At 42.3% G+C, this 18,144-nt stretch overlaps 1 protein-coding gene across 1 annotated transcript in view; it reads left to right on the top strand.

Annotated features, from left to right (window-relative positions):
• The window catches only part of HS2ST1 (heparan sulfate 2-O-sulfotransferase 1), a 162,985-nt gene that overhangs the window by 117,044 nt on the left and 27,797 nt on the right, over positions 1–18,144 (top strand). Inside the window, exon 2 of the mRNA XM_084636706.1 lies at positions 9,232–9,470. Coding sequence (XP_084492832.1) covers positions 9,232–9,470 — 239 coding nt within the window. The remainder of the gene's footprint in view (positions 1–9,231; positions 9,471–18,144) is intronic.

The following is an 18,144-nucleotide window of genomic DNA, read 5'->3' as shown; positions in this document are numbered from 1 at the left end:
GTGGCTCACAAAGTCTTTGGATCAGAAACCTACCCAGAGTGTCATTCATCAGGTTTGTAGGTATTTTCAGGCACCTTGAAGTTATGGGTCAATCCACAGGCATTATCTCAATCTCAAAAAGTCCCAGCTCAAAAATACCTTTAGAAATGCAAGGTTAGCAAAAAGTTGGAACTGAAATTATAGGAATACACCAGTCATACATTCACTCAGCTGTGCCCAGTGAGGGACAGTTCCTGTTTTACAGACAGATGCGTATAACTTCTCTCTTATATTTTTGGAACTCAGAAGCTCAACTTTGAACAGCATTTTTTTTAAACACAAAATCTGTGTGAAAGGAGGGGTTAGAGTATGACAGGTTGCTGGGCTGGGATTCCTGAGCCAACCGTTTGTCACATCAACTCCAATTAGGGGAGATAAATTGGAACTGGCTAGAGACACCTGTACCTGATTGACAAAGGGGAAACAGCTGCCAACCTAATTAGCCTGGGGCTGCATAAAAGCCTCAGAGGAAGGAAGCTGGGGGGTTGGGCAGGGAATGGACAGTGAGATCTCTTCTCTCCTGGCTGCAGAGATGGAGAAGTCTCTGAGGCTGAATCCTGCAAGCTGGCTGTGGTGAGAAGGTGGGGGGAATTGCACACTGTAAATAAACTGCACCAGAGATTGCTGAGCCAGAAGCTCTTGGAGGGGTTTTTGGAGCAGCACAGAGGCAGGAGGGGAGGGATAGTTCAGTGGTTTGATCATTGACCTGCTAAACCTGGGGTTGTGAATTCAATCTTTGAGGGGGCCATTTAGGGATCTGGGACAAAAATAAGGGACGGTACTTGGTCCTGCTGTGAAGGCAGGGGACTGGACTCGATGACCTTTCAAGGTCCCTTCCAGTTCTATGAGATAGAATAGATAGGAGCAAAGGGGGCCCTGTTACATAGTCTAACTTTTTCAGAACAGGTGGTCTTTTCTTCCCAAAATCATAATTTTGGAGTTCAATTTTTATATGCTTGACTATGAGCCTTACTTTTTTTCTTTTTTTTGTTAGCTACGTACAGTGTCTCTAGAAATCTGAGCTTTATAGAAAACTTCTCTGTTTCCATCATCATAGCCAAGATGAAATGGATAAAAGCAAGCTCTTTCAAATCAACAAGCACTTCAGCATGGACATTAAATTAAAAGCTTATGGCATTAGAATATCTCAGATCAGATTGTTCTTAAAAATAAAAGTAGATTGAATAAGATTCTGCAAGATCTGAAGGCTGGTAAATATGTCCACTTCAGTTTCCTTAATCCAATTTTAAGAATAACGTCTGTTTAGCGTAGTTTATGGAGTGGGATGTGTATTTGGGTTCTGCTAATTATTCAGTTGACTTCAATAACTAATTGTATTGGGAGACCAAAGAAGCTCATATAATCTCCTTCAAAAAATTTAATTTTACTCTCAAATACTCTGATAGTGTTAGGCTGTGGGAAAGGGGAGAGTCTCAACAAAAATAAACTTAAATCCTGGTTCTTCTGGAGCCTTAGAGATAAATATTGCTCTATACAGTAAATGTAAGATTTGTAAAATTTAGTTTACTACTCTTTAAGTAGCGTGTATAACTTTAAATTTAGCTTGGGTGTATAATACTTCATTCATAGTTATCACTTACCTATGTGAAATAAATATTACTGTCAACTTAGTTTTTAATAACTAAAAAGGCATTAGCTTTTTGAGACAGGAAAGGATGCGAACAAGAATTAAAGAAAATTACAGTAATTAGTTTTAAGTTATTTATTAAAAAATAATTTCTTAAACTGGGTTTTCTAATCTGTCTAGAAGAACCTGTCACTGTTCTGTTTCCTTCAAAACTATACATACTGATGTCTCTCTCATTGGGGGCTGCCTTTTCAACCGTAAAAAGAAGAGGAGTACTTGTGGCACCTTAGAGACTAACAAATTTATTAGAGCATAAGCTTTCTTGGGCTAAAACCCACTTCATCGGATGTATGCAATGGAAAATACAGTAGGAAGATATATATACACACAGAGAACATGAAACAATGGGTGTTATCATACACACTATAACGAGAGTGATCAGGTAAGGTGAGCTATTACCAGCAGGAGAGAGAGAAAATCCTTTTGTAGTGATAATCAAGATGGGCCATTTCCAGCAGTTGACAAGAATGTGTGAGGAACAGTAGGGAGAAAAATAAACATGGGGAAATAGTTTTACTTTGTGTAATGACCCATCCACTCCCAGCCTTTATTCAAGCCTAAGTTAATGGTGTCCAGTTTACAAATTAATTCCAATTCAGCAGTCTCTCTCTGGAGTCTGTTTCTGAAGTTTTTTTGTTGTAATCTTGTAACTTTTAGGTCAGTAATCGAGTGACCAGAGAGACTGAAGTGTTCTCCGACTGGTTTTTGAATGTTGTTATTCTTGACGTCTGATTTGTGTCCATTTATTCTTTTACGTAGAGACTGTCCAGTTTGGCCAATGTACATGGCAGAGGGGCATTGCTGGCACATGATGGCATATGTCACATTGGTAGATGTGCAGGTGAATGATCCCCTAATGGTGTGGCTGCTGTGGTTAGGTCCTATGATAGTGTCCTTTGAATAGATATGTGGACAGAGTTGGCTACGGGGTATGTTGCAGGGATTGGTTCCTGAGTTAGTGGTTTTGTTGTGTGGCGTGTAGTTGCTGGTGAGTATTTGCTTCAGGTTGGGGGGCTGTTTGTAAGTGAGGACTGGCCTGTCTCCCAAGGTCTGTGAGAGTGAGGGATCATCCTTCAGGATAGGTTGCAGATCCTTGATGCTGCGCTGGAGAGGTTTTAATTGGGAGCTGTAGGTGATGGCTAGTGGTGTTCTGTTACTTTTTTTTGTTGGTAAGTAGTCCTGTCCTGTAGTAGGTAACTTCTGGGTACGCTTCTGGCTCGATCAGTCTGTTTCTGCACTTCACCAGGTGGGTATTGTAGTTGTAAGAATGCTTGATAGAAATCCTGTAGATGTTTGCCTCTGTCTGAGGGATTAGAGTAAATGCGGTTGTATCTTAGGGCTTGGCTGTAGACCATGGATCGTGTGATGTGGTCTGGATTAAAGCTGGAGTCATGTAGGTAAGGATAGCAGTCAGTAGGTTTCTGGTATAGGGTGGTGGTTATTTGACCATCGCTTATTTGCACTGTAGTGTCCAGGAAGTGGATCTCTTGTGTGGATTGATCCAGGGTGAGGTTGATGGTGGGGTGGAAATTGTTGAAATCCTGGTGGAATTCCTCCAGGGCTTCCTTCCCATCAGTCCAGATCAATGTAGCACAAGTAGAGTTGGGGCACTAGGGGCAGTTAACTCATGCAATTAACTCAAAAAATATTAATCGTGATTAAAAAAATTAATCACGATTAATTGCAGTTTTAATTGCACTGTTAAACAATAGGATATCAATTGAAATTTATTAAATATTTTGGATTTTTTTCTACATTTTCACATATATTAATTTCAATTACAACAGAATACAAAGTATATTATTTTTATTATAAATTTTTGCACTCTAAAAATATTTTTTCAATTCCCCTCAAACAAATACTGTAGTGTAATCTTTGTCATAAAAGAGCAATTTACAAATGTAGACTTTTTTTGTTACATAACTGCACTCAAAAACAAAACAATGTCAAACTTTAGAGCCTACAAGTCCACTCCGTCCTACTTCTTTTTCAGCCAGTCGCTAACACAAACAAGTTTGTTTACATTTACAGGAGCTAATGCTGCCCTCTTATTTACAATGTCACCAGAAAGTGAGAACAGGCATTTGCATGGCACTTTTGTAGCCGGCATTGCAAGGATATGCTAAACATTCACTAAAAGCCTCGTAGTGTAGTCAGAGCCTATGTCTTTAGCTGACTCCTGGCTCTTCTGGTTGAAAAGTACGATTTAGCAGTTTTTCAAGCTTGTTAAATTCTTAAAACACTTTTGTGCAAAATGGTACGTTTGAGTGCTCAAAGTTCTTTCTTTCTTCTACTTCTGGCAGTTTCTTCAAAGGAGTGTGTGGATGTGTTGGTTTTTTGCTGTTTGTTTCCTTCCCCCTTCCTCTGTATAGAATTTGCTTCCAGGGAAGCTGTCTGTCTATGTACTGCCACATATATACAGAGCTCCTCCTTCAGCATGCTCTAACCTTGTCTGCATTGGAGTTCTTTGCATTGGTGTAGCTACACTGGTGCAAACCCTGCTATAGACATGCTGCACTGTGGTAAGAAGTGCAGATTATCTGTTTAATTTCTGCCATCTGAGATGCTGTTCCATATTTTTTGTGCCCGTATGGGCAACAGAGCAGTATCTGTCTTGTGGGAAGTGGGGAAGATCAACCTGTGTGTGTCATGCCCCCTGCTGCAGGTGTATGGTGGTCTACTCTGGATATTTGCATGTGCGGAAGGGATTATTAACTGCCTGCTGCAACCTCCATCTTCACCTTGATGAAACGTGAACTGTTGCCACACCACTTTCCACAAGAGTTGAGGGGTTTGTCAGTGAGGTGATGAGGGGCAAAGAAGGAGAAAACAAAGAGGGAGAAGATAAGAGGGGATATGAAAGAGAACAAGAGGGAAGCAACCAGGAGTCAAGCAATCTTGGTTATTTGTCACAGGTTTGAATGCTGAGTAGTATGCCCTCAGCCTGATCTACACACAGTTTTTATACTAGTATTACTAATTTGGTTAGGAGTGTGATTTTTTTTTTCTTTTTTAACTGAAATAGTTATACCAGCACAACACTTGCCATGGGTGCATTATACTAGTATAAGCACTTCTATATTGGCACTGTTGCGTCAGTACTAGAGGAGCTGCCCTGCTTTAATTGTGCTGGTAAAGTTAAGTGGTACAAGTTCTTTGGCTAGACAAGACCATAGGAATGTTAAACCTGGTCTTTCCCAGTTTTACGGGAAGACTTCTTTGGTGTTACGAAGCATTTTGTTGTGAGTTCCAACTTCTTAATTGAATGTGCCAGGATTTTGAGTTCTTAACAAAGACATCATTTATCTAATATGTTAACAAAAAGAGTTGTCAACAGCTCAGCCACAGATCCTTCCACTGCCTTGTGTCATTGTGATGTTGTCATTTCACTGGTTCTCCAGACATATTCTTCCCAGGCAGACTATTTCACAAATTGACATCACACAGGGAGCATGCCAGCTTTCTGGAGTTTTAACTTAATGATATTCAAGATGTGCTAATGATCCACATCATTCCACAACTAGGTGAAGTTGCAATTTTTAAAAAAATTAATCTTGGTTTCCTTTCATCTGCTATTTGCTGAATTAAGTGACAGGTTTCAGAGTAGCAGCCGTGTTAGTCTGTATTCGCAAAAAGAACAGGAGTACTTTTGGCACCTTAGAGACTAACAAATAATATTAGTTAAAAACATAAAATTCTTCTTTTCCTTCTAGATCTGCCTACTTTTCAGGCAAATGGGTAAGACTAGGCTTTCAACTGAGAAATACATGAATCATTTACAGGAAATTTCACACCCATTTGGGCTGCTAGAGGAAACCTTGTCTGTCATTGGTGACTGTGCTGCCAGCACTACTTGGTTCAAGACTGTGTGCACAGCAGGAAGAGATGCATACATTTGTACTTCTTTCTTCTTGATATTATTATTGTGGTAACACCCAATGGCCCCATTCAGGAGTGGGGCTTTGTATTAGGAGTTGTACAGGTACATAGGAAGAGATGGTACTGCCTGAAAAGTTTTGCAGTCTAAAACAAGACTTGGGAAATGAGTGTAACAAACAGTAGGAGAGAAGTTGTAGGAGTGTACAGTAACTCCTCACTGAACGTTCCTGAAAATGCGACTTTAAGCGAAACAATATTAAGCAAATCCAATTTCCCCATAAGAATTAATGTAAATGGGGGGCGGGGGCAGGTTAGGTTCCAGGGAAAAATTTTTTTGCCAGACAAAAGACACACTATATATATAAAAAACTTATACTGTGTGTGTGTATACACACACACACACACAAAGTATAAGTTTTAAACAAACAATTTAATACTGTACACAGCTGCTGCCAGGAAGCTCCCTCCATCCTGAGCCCTGTTGTGTGTCCCCCTGCTCTATGGAGATGGGGTAAGCAGGGTGCAGGAGCAAGGGGGAGGGGGACACCCTGACATTAGCCCCCCTTTTCTCTCCCCCCCCCAGCAAGTAGGATGCTCGGGGAGCGCTCCAAGGCAGAGGGCAGGAGCAGCACATGGCAGTGTGGGGAAGGACAGCTCAACTGTAGGATTGATAGCCTGCTGGGGCGGCTGCTGCACAGGGAATTTAGGGGAGCGGGGAGCTGATAGGGAAGCTGCCGGTCCACCCTGGTTCCAAGCCCCCCTCCAGCTAGCTGCAACAGACTGTGCTTCCTGCATGCAGTGGACACAGCAGGCAGCTGCCAACCGACATTAAAAGGGAGCATTGCACAACTTTAAATGAGCATGTTCCCTAATTGATCAGCAATGAAACAACGTTAACCGGGACGACTTTAAGTGAGGAGTTACTGTAGCTGAGGGCAGTGATAATATGTGGTTTCATAGACTACTTGTATGCACAGCTTGATAGTTCTAAATTTTGTTGTTTTTTTTTAATATTTCACATTTAAACTGTGGTATAGAGGTAGGGTGAAGGAGAACAGTATGAGGGGGTGAGTTAGGAGCACAAGAAGAGGAAGAAAAGTGAAGACCAAAGGTGATGGAAGAGGAGATAAGGAATGGGAGACAAGAGGGGAGGATGCAGCTCTACCAAGTGTCATGCATCCTTCATTACAATCTCATATGTGGCAGTCCTGTCACACCTACCTGCATTGCAGGTAAAATCTTGTGTATATATGAGAGTGGGGAGCGAGAAACTTTCTCTGAACTCCATTTGGCCTAGAGGGAAAGTGCATTGGGTTTAGAGCCAGGAGAGAACATTAGGTTCTTGTCTCATTGGTTCATAACCTTTACTACATATCAAAGCTTCATATACGTAAGCTAAACGGTAACCGAGCTAAAATAAGGTAACTGAGATGTTGCCCATGGTCACTTCAAGCAGACCTGGAATTATAACTCAGGTCTCTAATATGACAAAGCAAACTCACCCATTCTGAAACACTGACTTTCAGAATGAATGTGCCAAATCTGTATATGTAGCTATGCGGTCTGTAACCACTGCTCAAAATACTAGACCACACTGCCCTTGAGCCAGGAAGAGAAGCCAGGATCATAACTAACATTCCCCTGTTGTCTCACATAGCTGTGCCTCGCTGAGTATGTGTCATAACCTCCTTCTAGAACAGTGGTCCCCAAACTGTGGGGCACACCCTCCTGGGGTGTGCGTGTAGGAACTTTCGGCAAGGGACCAGGCCAGCCCCTACAGGGGGCAGGAAGGGAACACCACCCAGCCCCAGCCACAGCTCCTGGCCTCAGGCCCCGCTCCTGATCTCAGGCCCCCAGTCTCTGGCTGCAGCTCCGGCCCCACTCCTGGCCTCAGCCCCACCCCTGGCTTTGACCGTGGCCCTGCTCCTGGCCCCACCTCTGACAATGGCTTTCAGGGGCATGGACAGATTCCACTACTGGTAAGGGGTGGCATGACAGAAAAAGTTTGGGGACTACTGCTCTAGGAAGTACTCCATATAAAGGACAGCAGCTTATTTTTACTAACAATTGCTCCTTTAGTTCAAACAGAAAAGGTTTGTCCTATAAACCTCTGGATCCTGAGGTCAAACCTTGTTGTTGACCCATGTGGAAAAAAGGTACACCATTAAGGATAGTATCAAAATGCATAATTCTAAAAAAAATGCTTGGACATTAAATTGTAAATAGTGGTGGGTGCTCTACTTAGCCAGAATAGAACAAAGCTTTTGAATTTTGTCTGGGTCAGCACAAAGTATGTTTGGCATACTGTAGAGCCGTAACGATTTGCTTCTCATTTTCCAAGTAGCTTTATATTTGAAAAGGAGACCAATTGCCCAGAGCGTTGTCCTTCTTGTAAAAGGAATTTTTATTTTTATTTGTAGCTTACCCACCTCTCCAAAACGTGTCTTGTTCAGGGGTTGCTTTTCTCTTTTTTTTCCTTCCTTGTGTTTGATGTACCCGTATATACTCGTTCATTAGCCCATTCGTTTATAAGCCGATCCCCCAAGATGGATAGGTAAAAATAATAAAAACTGTATGACCCTTTCATAAGCCGATCTTATATTTCAGAGGTTGGCCAACTTTGGCTCCTAGCCCATCAGGGTAAGCCGCTGGCGGTCGGGACATTTTGTTTACCTGGAGAGTCTGGAGGCATGGAGCCCCTCAGCTCCCTGTGGCCGCGGTTCACTGTTCCCAGCCAATGGGAGCTGTGGGAAGTGGTGAACTGCGGCCACAGGGAGCTGAGGGGCTCCATGCCTGCAGACACTCCAGGTAAACATAACGACAATATTTTAGATATTCAATTCAATGATTTCATAGAGCTTAAAGTCATCAAATTTTGGTGTAGACCTGTTTATAACCCGACCCCCGCTCTTTGATGCATCCCTTTTTTTACCAAAAATATTCAGCTGATGAATGAGTATATATGATAGTTTTGTATTCAGTGCAATAATTTTGCCCGCCCCTTAATGTAAATCATTTCATAAGCTTCTCCTGTTTCTTTTCTTATCAAATTTGAGTCTAATACATCTAATTAGATTCTTACAAAGCCATGTGTTGTAGTATTTACACATGGGGAGTGGTGTTAATTGGAATAAGAATAGTAGTTTTATTTAAACTCCAGTGCCTCTTCACCATTAATTGACTAAACCATCTATGGTCAGTGACTTTTATTGTTTTTTAAAATACATATTTTATACTTTGATATTTGAACTAATTATTCCTTTTACCTAGTATTTCTTAGTACTGGGTATTTTATAGGATTTTTGGGGGGACTTGTGAGAAGGGTTACCGTTTTGATACAGCATCATAGAGAACTTTTTAAAGAAAAGAGTGAAGCTTCTTTTAATGCTTACATAAGTTAAAGGAAAGAATATTCCTCACTGTTTATCAGTTTCCAGACAACATATTCGGTCTCCAAGCATAATTTAGTTAAATCTATAAAAATGCATTGAGCAGGAAAGGAAAATTTTAAATCCAGATGTTAAAAAAACTAACAATTAGTAGTTGTTTACTTTATAGATGGTTTTTAACCTTTTTTGTCACTTTAATGCTAAGGACTGAGTTTCAAGATCGCACTATCTACTTCATTATCACTAAAAGCTTAGTTTTTCTGTTACTCTTTACAGAAAGAGCTATTGCAAGACATGAAGTCAGAGAGATAGAACAACGTCATACAATAGATGGTCCCCGACAAGATGCAACTCTGGATGAAGATGATGATGTGGTGATCATTTACAACAGAGTACCTAAAACTGCAAGCACATCCTTCACAAATATTGCCTATGACCTTTGTGCAAAGAACAAATATCATGTTCTGCATATTAATACAACCAAAAATAATCCTGTTATGTCACTGCAAGATCAGGTAAGTTACATTTATGGAGATGATAGTATGGGTTTTTAGCCACTTGAGCATTTTTAATATATTAGGTATTTTATTGTGTGTTCAGCACTATTCAGGAAGAACCATTTTGAGTGTGTACATACATCCACAGAGAATAGTAATTTGCTATTGTAAATATAACTGGAGGAACAGATGGAATTGGGTGCCATTATAATGTAACAAGATTAATTTACCACACTACTTGGCATGATAGAAGTCTCTGCTTAAAGGTCTAAGACAAGAATAAAAAGGGATACAGTGGGTCAGGACTGACCTGCATTGGCGTAGCAATGTGTAATGCTTGTCTAGTGTATAGTTTACTCATTTTATGCTTGGCTGTACATAGTGCTTCCAGTTCACTACTTCCATGTGAATCAAAGTTAACTCTCCAAAATATATTTTAAATGAGAAGACTAAAAAAGCTCTTTCAGCTAGGTGAGTTATAAATTACTAGAGAGGAAATAACATAATACAATGAACATCTCAAGTTCAATTGTATTAGGAAGTGTTTGGTATTATGTAATGTTCAGCAAGTTTTGAGTCCACTTCTGTGTCCCTGAATATTTCTTAGTTCTTTTTTAAACCCTATTCTTTAAAAATTCAGCACTACATAATGTTGCTCTGCTTGCGGTGTTTAGCTTAACAGAAAAGCATTACTTGCAAAATAGGTTGTGCACAATTGTGGATCTAATTTCCAATGCAGTTACTGTTAGTAAATTCACAAATGAGGTAATTGCATATGCAAGTGACCAATTAGATGCATAATGTCCTATTAAAGTATACAGTTGTCCAATTTGCACAAGAAATCATGTGCCTGAATTAGTCTCACAAATGCACATTCCTGACTTTGAAAATCAGATCCCAAATCTCTATTAGTCTATTTTTTCTGTAATGTAAGTGAACATGGATCAACTAAATATAGCATTAGCGGTAATACTATAACTGCTTGTGGCGTATTGTCAAGATCAAGATTCTGGCTGGTTGTTTCACCTCAATAGCCTTTAGTTATAGGTAAAATAAAGTAAGAATAATCATTGGCAGGGGATAATGAGCTGTTTTCTTAACAAGTAATTGAACTGTGTGTGTCTGTCTCTGAGAGAGAGAACCTGCAATTGAACTGTGTGTGTCTGTTTCTGAGAGAGTGGTTTTATTTCAGAATTTTTGATAATTTTAATTCAGAAAGCAGTGTTTCAATGGACAATATGAATCAGTGACTTAAAGAAATTGAAGTGGTTTTCGTACCAAGGCTTCTGGTACAAGGCGAACTGTGTAGTAAGTATTTGATAATAGTCCTTTTTTTTTTTTTTTTTAAATAAGCAAAAACTCTGGAAAGGATGTAATGCCTTTAAGCTTCAGGGCATAAGTCAACCTCTTTGGGCTTAACTCTACCATATGGCTATTCCTAGCACAAACTAAAAGGTACCTAGTTCACATTAATGTAGTCCTCTTCATACAGGTCTATGTTAATACAAACTAGATACCTTTTAATTCACACTAGCAACATCCCCACGAGGGAGCTGGACTATTTTGGTGTGCACTGCAGTTCACACCCCAGGAGCCCAAACTATGAGGTTGTGTAGATAAGCCCTAACTTTTTGTGGTGATGAAACTTTCCTTGATGACAGGTTAAGCCATTGCTGCCTATGTAGGATTTCTACCTCTTGATCCTGAACACGGTACCAAACTAGATGGATCACTGGTCTGCTTCAATGTAGCAATCTGTGTTCCTAAATTTAGAGTGGTCAGTTAGCATGATTTCCTCAAGTCCTTCCCAGACCTGGGGAATCTCAGGTTTTCTGTCCAGCCCATGTTGCCTCTCCTGCAAATTTCTGGATTTTTTGACAGCCAGTCAAGGGCTAGTTTCTGTAACTCCATTCCTGTTAGAACCACCCAGTAAGGCTGCTACATGGTCATCTGTTCCACCAGTACTCCAAAAAGCAACTCAGCTGGAGCTGCGTGGGAGGAAATTATCTCCAGAACAAGGAATTCAAAAATAGCCAACAGGAAAAATACAGCCAGAGAAAGAGAGGTGTATAACAGCAAGGCAGTGGGAAGAAGCAGCAATGCAACAGCAAAATGCTTAGCCCTGCCTATTGGGAGAAAAGGACCATAGCAGTGGAGTAGCTGCTGCTGTTGACAAGAGGAGCATGGAGCCAGGGAAATAAGGGGCCTCAGACTAAGGAAACTATATTTCTCAAAGTGGATATTTTCCACTAACTTAGTGCTCTGAATAAGTTCAGCATGAAACACTTAACAAATGTCATTATCATTCACCTTGAGCAAAAGGACAGTTTTGACAGTTTCTTTAGAATTTTCTCTTCACCCCATACTGCACTCATTCTATTGGACTGTTTGTTCCTGGTGAACACAGAACTAATTCTACTCCGTATAGCAATATGTCTTGAACAAATAGTTAGATGTTATAAACAAAACCAACATCATAATGAAAAGCTGGAATGTTTCAGGTCTCAAAAGAAGTTCCTGGGACACAAAGTCTTAGGGAAAAACTAGATATATGGTCAGTACTGCAGGGAGGAAGAAGGATGGATTTAGGGGACAAGGAGAGGTGATTGGGGGCGAATTGTATAGTAGGACACCAGTTTTGTGCTGTATGCACTTTTCTTTAATGTAAATATTCCCAGCTTATTTTGCTGAGTTGATATAGGACCTTCTGGCACCTCCTTTTTGATCACTGGAAGCATTTTAAGCTTCCAGTTACCTAGAAAACTGAACTTCTTCATTCATTCCTATTTTCCTTGCAGTACTTCTTAGCTCCTCTGATTACATTTGATCCAGTTTTCAATTCAGTGAAGCTCAGCTGAGCTAACACCTATTAGGAGCTCTGAAATAGCCTTTCAGTTATTTTCTAAAAATGCCTGAAACACAATTTCATAAAAGTCATTCACACTTACCTGTATTTTCCAAAATAACCTCAAAGATCTTACTTAGTTTGGACACAAACTTTAATCACTCACTCTCATGTGAGCCCCAGTAGCTACAAGGCCCTTTAAAATAAAATAAAACAAATAAGCAAACAAAAGCCAACCCATGCTCAACAGGAGAGAGAGAGAGAATTGCAAGAAATAGTCATCAGTGATCCAGTGAGGGGGAAAAAAAAAATCATTTACCCTAGCATGGGTATGGTTGTCATAAAACTTCAGAAGTTCTTTGCATCTGGCTTAAAACGTGGACTTGTACTACAGTTGTCACAGCTGCTGTATAGCAGCTCACTTACCCTCTCTTGGCTTGTGCTGGACTGAGTATTGTCTGTTGAAAGATGAGCTAAGACAAGTCCTGGCTAAATCAGCTGAGCAGGCCTCTGATATACATGATGACTGTATACTATCATTGATATTACCTTCTTAGCCATAGGTTTTGCCTGGACCAGCATGAAACAAAGAATAAGTTAATGGTTCTTCTTCGAGTAGTGCCCCTATGGGTGCTCCACTCTAAGTGTGTCTGTATTTCTGCGCTGCTGATCAGAGAACTTTGATAGCAGTGTCCATTGGGCCCGCACATGCACTGTTTCCTCGTGCTGTTTCACGAGGCTAGCCAGTGTGTGTGGGCTAGCCATCCTCAGTTGTTTCTCACCCACCCCTTGTTAGAGATGGAGCCTTTTCTTTAGCTTTTAGAAACCCTTTAGCCTTCTTTTGACTTTTATTTGGCAAAATTTTTATTTATTTATTTATTTAAAGAAAGAAAGAGAGAAAAGATTCTGTTCTTGTTTGATCCCTCGTGGGTGGAAGGAGACCCCCTGAGAAGGGTATGCCCAGCTCTCTAGGCTTCAAGAAGTGTCGCACTTGCAGCGAAGCAATCCCGGTGCACTCCAAATGCATTTGCTGCCTTGGCAAGGGCCACATCTAACAAAAGTGTTCCCTCTTCCAGCAGCTCCGACTGAGATTCCCGCAAGGACAGAGAACTCTGCCAGAAAATCATCTGTATGGAGGCAGCCCCTAGCCCTCTGGCGGGTGAGAGTCTTCCCCATAACCTTCAACTTTGAAGGACAGTGGGTCAAAGAAACAGTCTGGGGACTCCTCCCATAAGTCAAAAACTCAAGTCCCGTCATTAACCCCAAGGGATAGCCAAAAGTGATCACCATCTCTGTTGGTGTCTGGTACTGTTGACAAGCCCATGGATCCTTTGGGCATCGGCATTGAATCTTCGGTACAGAGAGACAAGGGCAAATGCCCTAAGATGTTCATGGAATGCAAGCTGTCATCTGTTCCACCAGCAGCAGCAGCCCATCTGCCATTGGAAAGATGAGTACGGGTGAGGTCCTCATCTCTCCCAGCACCACTACTGATGCTGGGATGCTCAGTACCAGCAAAATTTCACCAGGCCGGTGACCTGGCTATGTAGGAAGCTCCTGACTCTCTGCCCCTCAGTATTGAGATCATTGCACTGCGCCATGGCCAACCAAAGGGTATTTCTGCACAATCATGCCATGCCTCTCCGATGTCAAGTGAGGGATTCGACAGTGAGCCGGCCAGGGTTTCTCTCTCTTCCTCCCAAGCTTTATATGGGACCTGATATGAATAGGGTCTGGGAATGAATCACCAGATATCACTGCCACCATCTTGGTTTGGTCACCCTTGGGCACCTCCACCAGGCCATATGCCCCCTCAGTGGCCATACTGGGACCCCTGGGCAGCGCACCGCCAACCTCTCTCGAGGGCACCGAGCACTGCCCAAGAGCTTCCCAGGCATCTGGAGGAGTGAGAGGTGGACACAGAGGAGGTCACACTCAAGGCCATATCCTCTTCTTCACTGGACGAAGCAGTCATGGTGTCTCCACCATCCATGGCGGATGACTTCCACATGTTTCAAGCTGGCGAAGATAGCAGTGGACATCCTCCACATTGGAAGAGGTTAAAGGTATGTACCACTAGCTTATCGATATCTTCCATGCTTCATCTACCTCCAAAATCACCCTTCCAATGAACGAGGCCACCCTAGACCTAGCTAAGATGATGTGGCAAATCCCAGCTTCGGTGGCCCCGACATGCAAGCGGGTAGACAAAAAAAAATTATGTCCCTGCAAAGAAATCAGAGTTCCTATTTACTCACCTATTGCCCAGTTCCATTGTGGTGGATGCTGTGAACTCTAATGGCCCACAACACTGCTTTAGGACCGCGCCCTATGACAGAGATTGGAAGCATCTTGACCTTCCTCCCCCACTGCTGCTCCTCACTGTAGCCTCACTGGGGGTGGGGAACGGGGCTGCCCCTTGCCCAGTGTGGGGCAGGAGCAGTGACTGCAGGCCGGGGGGAGGGGGGGTGTGCTGGTGGAGGGTCCCACTGGAAAAAGGAAGGGTCCGAGGCAGAAGAGCAGGGTCGGGGCAGGGCAGGCTGGATCGGGGGCACTAGGATCCTGTGGCGGCAGTTCATGCTGGGAGCCAGAAGAGCGGAGTCAGCGTGGAGCTGCAGGGGAGAGGCAGGGATGCTCTGGGACCCAGGGGAGGTGCACGGGGGCAGCAAGTGGGGGCCGGGGGACACTCAGGAGAGGTGCAGAGGGGCCGCAGGCAGGGCCAGAGGAGAGACTGGGCCCCAAACATTGGTGGAGCTGGGTCCCCGGGCCCTGAATATTGCTGGAGCCCGGGCACCACAGGCCCATATAGCTCGCCGCCCCAGCATGGAACCAGTACCTACAAGGCAAGGGGTTCTGCTCTTGTTACTTTCTAATTTGCATCAGGAAAAGATTTCAGAGCTCTCAAAAAGTTTGTCAAAGCTCAAAAGTTCAAGATGGTCACCCTGTTGACGCTCATTCCATCACAGGAACAGGGAGGCTGGTTTTTGGCTCTCAATCTGCAAGATGCCTACTTTCACATCTCAGTACTACTGGCTCACAGATGTTTCATCAGTTTCACTCCTCCCCTTCGGATTTCCATCGGCACCCAGAGTATTTTCCAAAGTTCGCTCAGTGGTGGCCACCTATCTACGATCTCCAGGGATAATGATCTATCCTTACCTGTGTGATTGCCTCCTCAGAACCCGGTCGCTTCAGGAGGCTCATCGAGCCAATGAAGACACGATATGCTTGTTCACAGAGCTGGGCTTGCAGACCAATTCCAAAAGTTGACCCCCACACCAGGGCAATGCCTAGAATTCATACGGGCCGACCTAGATGAGCTATAGGCCAAAGCCTTCCTATTATCAGGCCAGATTTCTGTCCTTGGTATCGCTTATAGACACGGCTCAATGCAGCCCTCAAGTGCCAGCGAGAATCTGCCTTCAGCTCCTGGGGCATATGGCAGCTGGCACAGCAGTGATTCCACATGCCAGACTTCACATGCGGTGCCTACAGCTGTGGTTCAGCTCGGTTTACAGACTGAACAGGGACAATCTGGATAAAGCTCTGTCATTGCCCACCAGGGTCAAGAACTCCATGGACTGGTGGAAGAACCGGCCAATGCATGCAAAGGGATCCCCTTCTTACAGGTGCCACCTTCGTAACTCCTTACCACTGACAGATCCCTCATAGGATGAGGCATGCATTTAAAAGATATTACGACAGAAGGCAAATGGTCACCTGCAGAGACATCCCTGCATATCATCTCCTTGAGTTGAGAGCGGTGAGGAACACCTGTGCCAGTTTCCTCCCACTGATAACAGGATCACATATAAACATCCTGACAGACAACATAGCCTACATGTATTCTATCAACCGCCAGGGAGCAGCCAGATCACACCCTCTCTATGCACAGAGTCAGTGAAACTGTGGAACTGGTGTATCTTGAGTTAGCCAGGTTCTAAATAATATAGGGTTTTATAGATAGGAATCAAAACTTTGAATTGCATCCTGAAACAGATGGGAAGTCAGTGCAGTTTGCTTTGCAACATTATAATAACATCATGTGGTCCTCAACCAGACTTGATGAAAGTTAACTTCAAGGCTAGCATTAAGCAGAGCACATTATTTCAATCCGTTTAGGAGATGCCATACATAAGCTCTGCATCAAAGGAGGAAAAGCTGCATATGACAAAGTAGCATGAGCCACTTCCACATGGGAATTTTAAGAGCCAGTGGTTCAAAGGAACCTCAAGACAATGGACAACTGATCTCATCCATTCCAAGAAATAACATATCCGCCTTACAGAATCTTCACTGGCTTTGTTTCATTTCTGAATTCAGCACATGTTCCTCAGTGGCTCATTATCCTGTTCAGATTATTATCTAAGGTTATCTGTAGACACCAGACTTTTCTTTACTGAATCTTTGTCTCTCCTCAGTACCTCTGCATCTGTCTGCCTCACTGACACACTGGAGAGAGCAGTCACCAGGCCTAGTGAGAAGTGGTTGGCCTTAGGAGGGGATTTGCAAGCAATTCTCTTCTCCCTGTGCTTCTCAATTTTACTGATTTTGAAACTTGGTTAAGTAACGGGTCTTCACCGTTCTGTTGCACATCTATAAATGCTTAATGTACAATATTTTGCAGTCTCCCTACTTTATTTGTATTTGTATATATGTACTCCGTGTATCTGTGAAGTGTTCTGTGATACTTTTTACATTTACACTGCTACAAAAAATGAGTTCTGTTTAACAGAGAACAGCTGCACTGAGAATTTTGCAGTTGATATTTCTGTGGTTTAGCTGTATAGGCCATCACTCTGTCTGAGTTTAGTACAGGGCAAATTCCTGGTGCTTTAGTTAATATCCAAGTGTGATTCTTAACTATTTCCTTTAATTATGTGAGTGATCTACCCTCTGCTTTTCAGCTTCAGAAATGGCATATCACTACCCTACAGCTAGTGAGATTCAAATTTATCAACTTTTCTTTATTAACCAATGCACCAGCTATTAAATAATTTTCATAGTTTTATTGTTCTGGGTGTTAAGACTATTTTCATCTAATAAAACGAAGCTACCAGCATTTGGCTGTCTTACTTTCTTAAATTGATCATACTTCGCAATTTTGACCGTGTATCTTATTTTCTACTGCATAATCATCTTCCAAATGTGAGGTCTGTTTCTATCCATTGTGGAGTTTTGCCAGGGTCTACTTAGATCTTGATCAGCTCTTGTCTAAGGGCTAGTTCATGCCTTGGTATTATCTAAGAACATAAGAATGGCCATACTGGGTCAGACCTAAGGTCCACCTAGCCCAGTAACCTGTCTTCCAACAGTGACCAATGCCAGGCACCCCAGAGGGAATGAACAGAACAGGTAATCATCAAGTTATCCATCCCCTATTGCCCATTCCCAGTTTCTGTCAAACAGAGGCTAGGGATACCATTCCTGTTTAGATTTAGATTGTTGTGTTGAGCTTTTGGGCTTAAATTAATTTTTCCTAGTTATAAGCTCCAGAGAAGAATGAAGATGTACCTTAAACTAAACATAGTGCTGAAATGCAGTCTGGCTGATGGTCCATCCAAAAATTAAAATTCTGCTCCTTTTGAGCAAATGGTCCACCTGGTTCGATGCCTTCCTGTCCCTGTAAAATAGATCCAATAAAAAACCAGAGTTTCACCTAACACATTTGAAGAAAAAATCATTCCCTTCTTGTGGAAAATCTGTTGGAATCTGTATACAGATTGATGGATTTGGTCCCTGTTGCTCACTGCTGAGGGCACTCTATATTGCCGTCAAACTATGTTTAAGGCTAACAAAAAATACTAATTAAAATGTTGTTTGTATTGGTCATATTTCTGACTTTGC

The sequence above is a fragment of the Lepidochelys olivacea genome (genome assembly GCF_965140295.1).
Source record: "Lepidochelys olivacea isolate rLepOli2 genome assembly, chromosome: 8".
Taxonomy (NCBI): Eukaryota; Metazoa; Chordata; order Testudines; family Cheloniidae; genus Lepidochelys; species Lepidochelys olivacea.
This window is presented reverse-complemented; position numbering and strand designations above follow the sequence as displayed.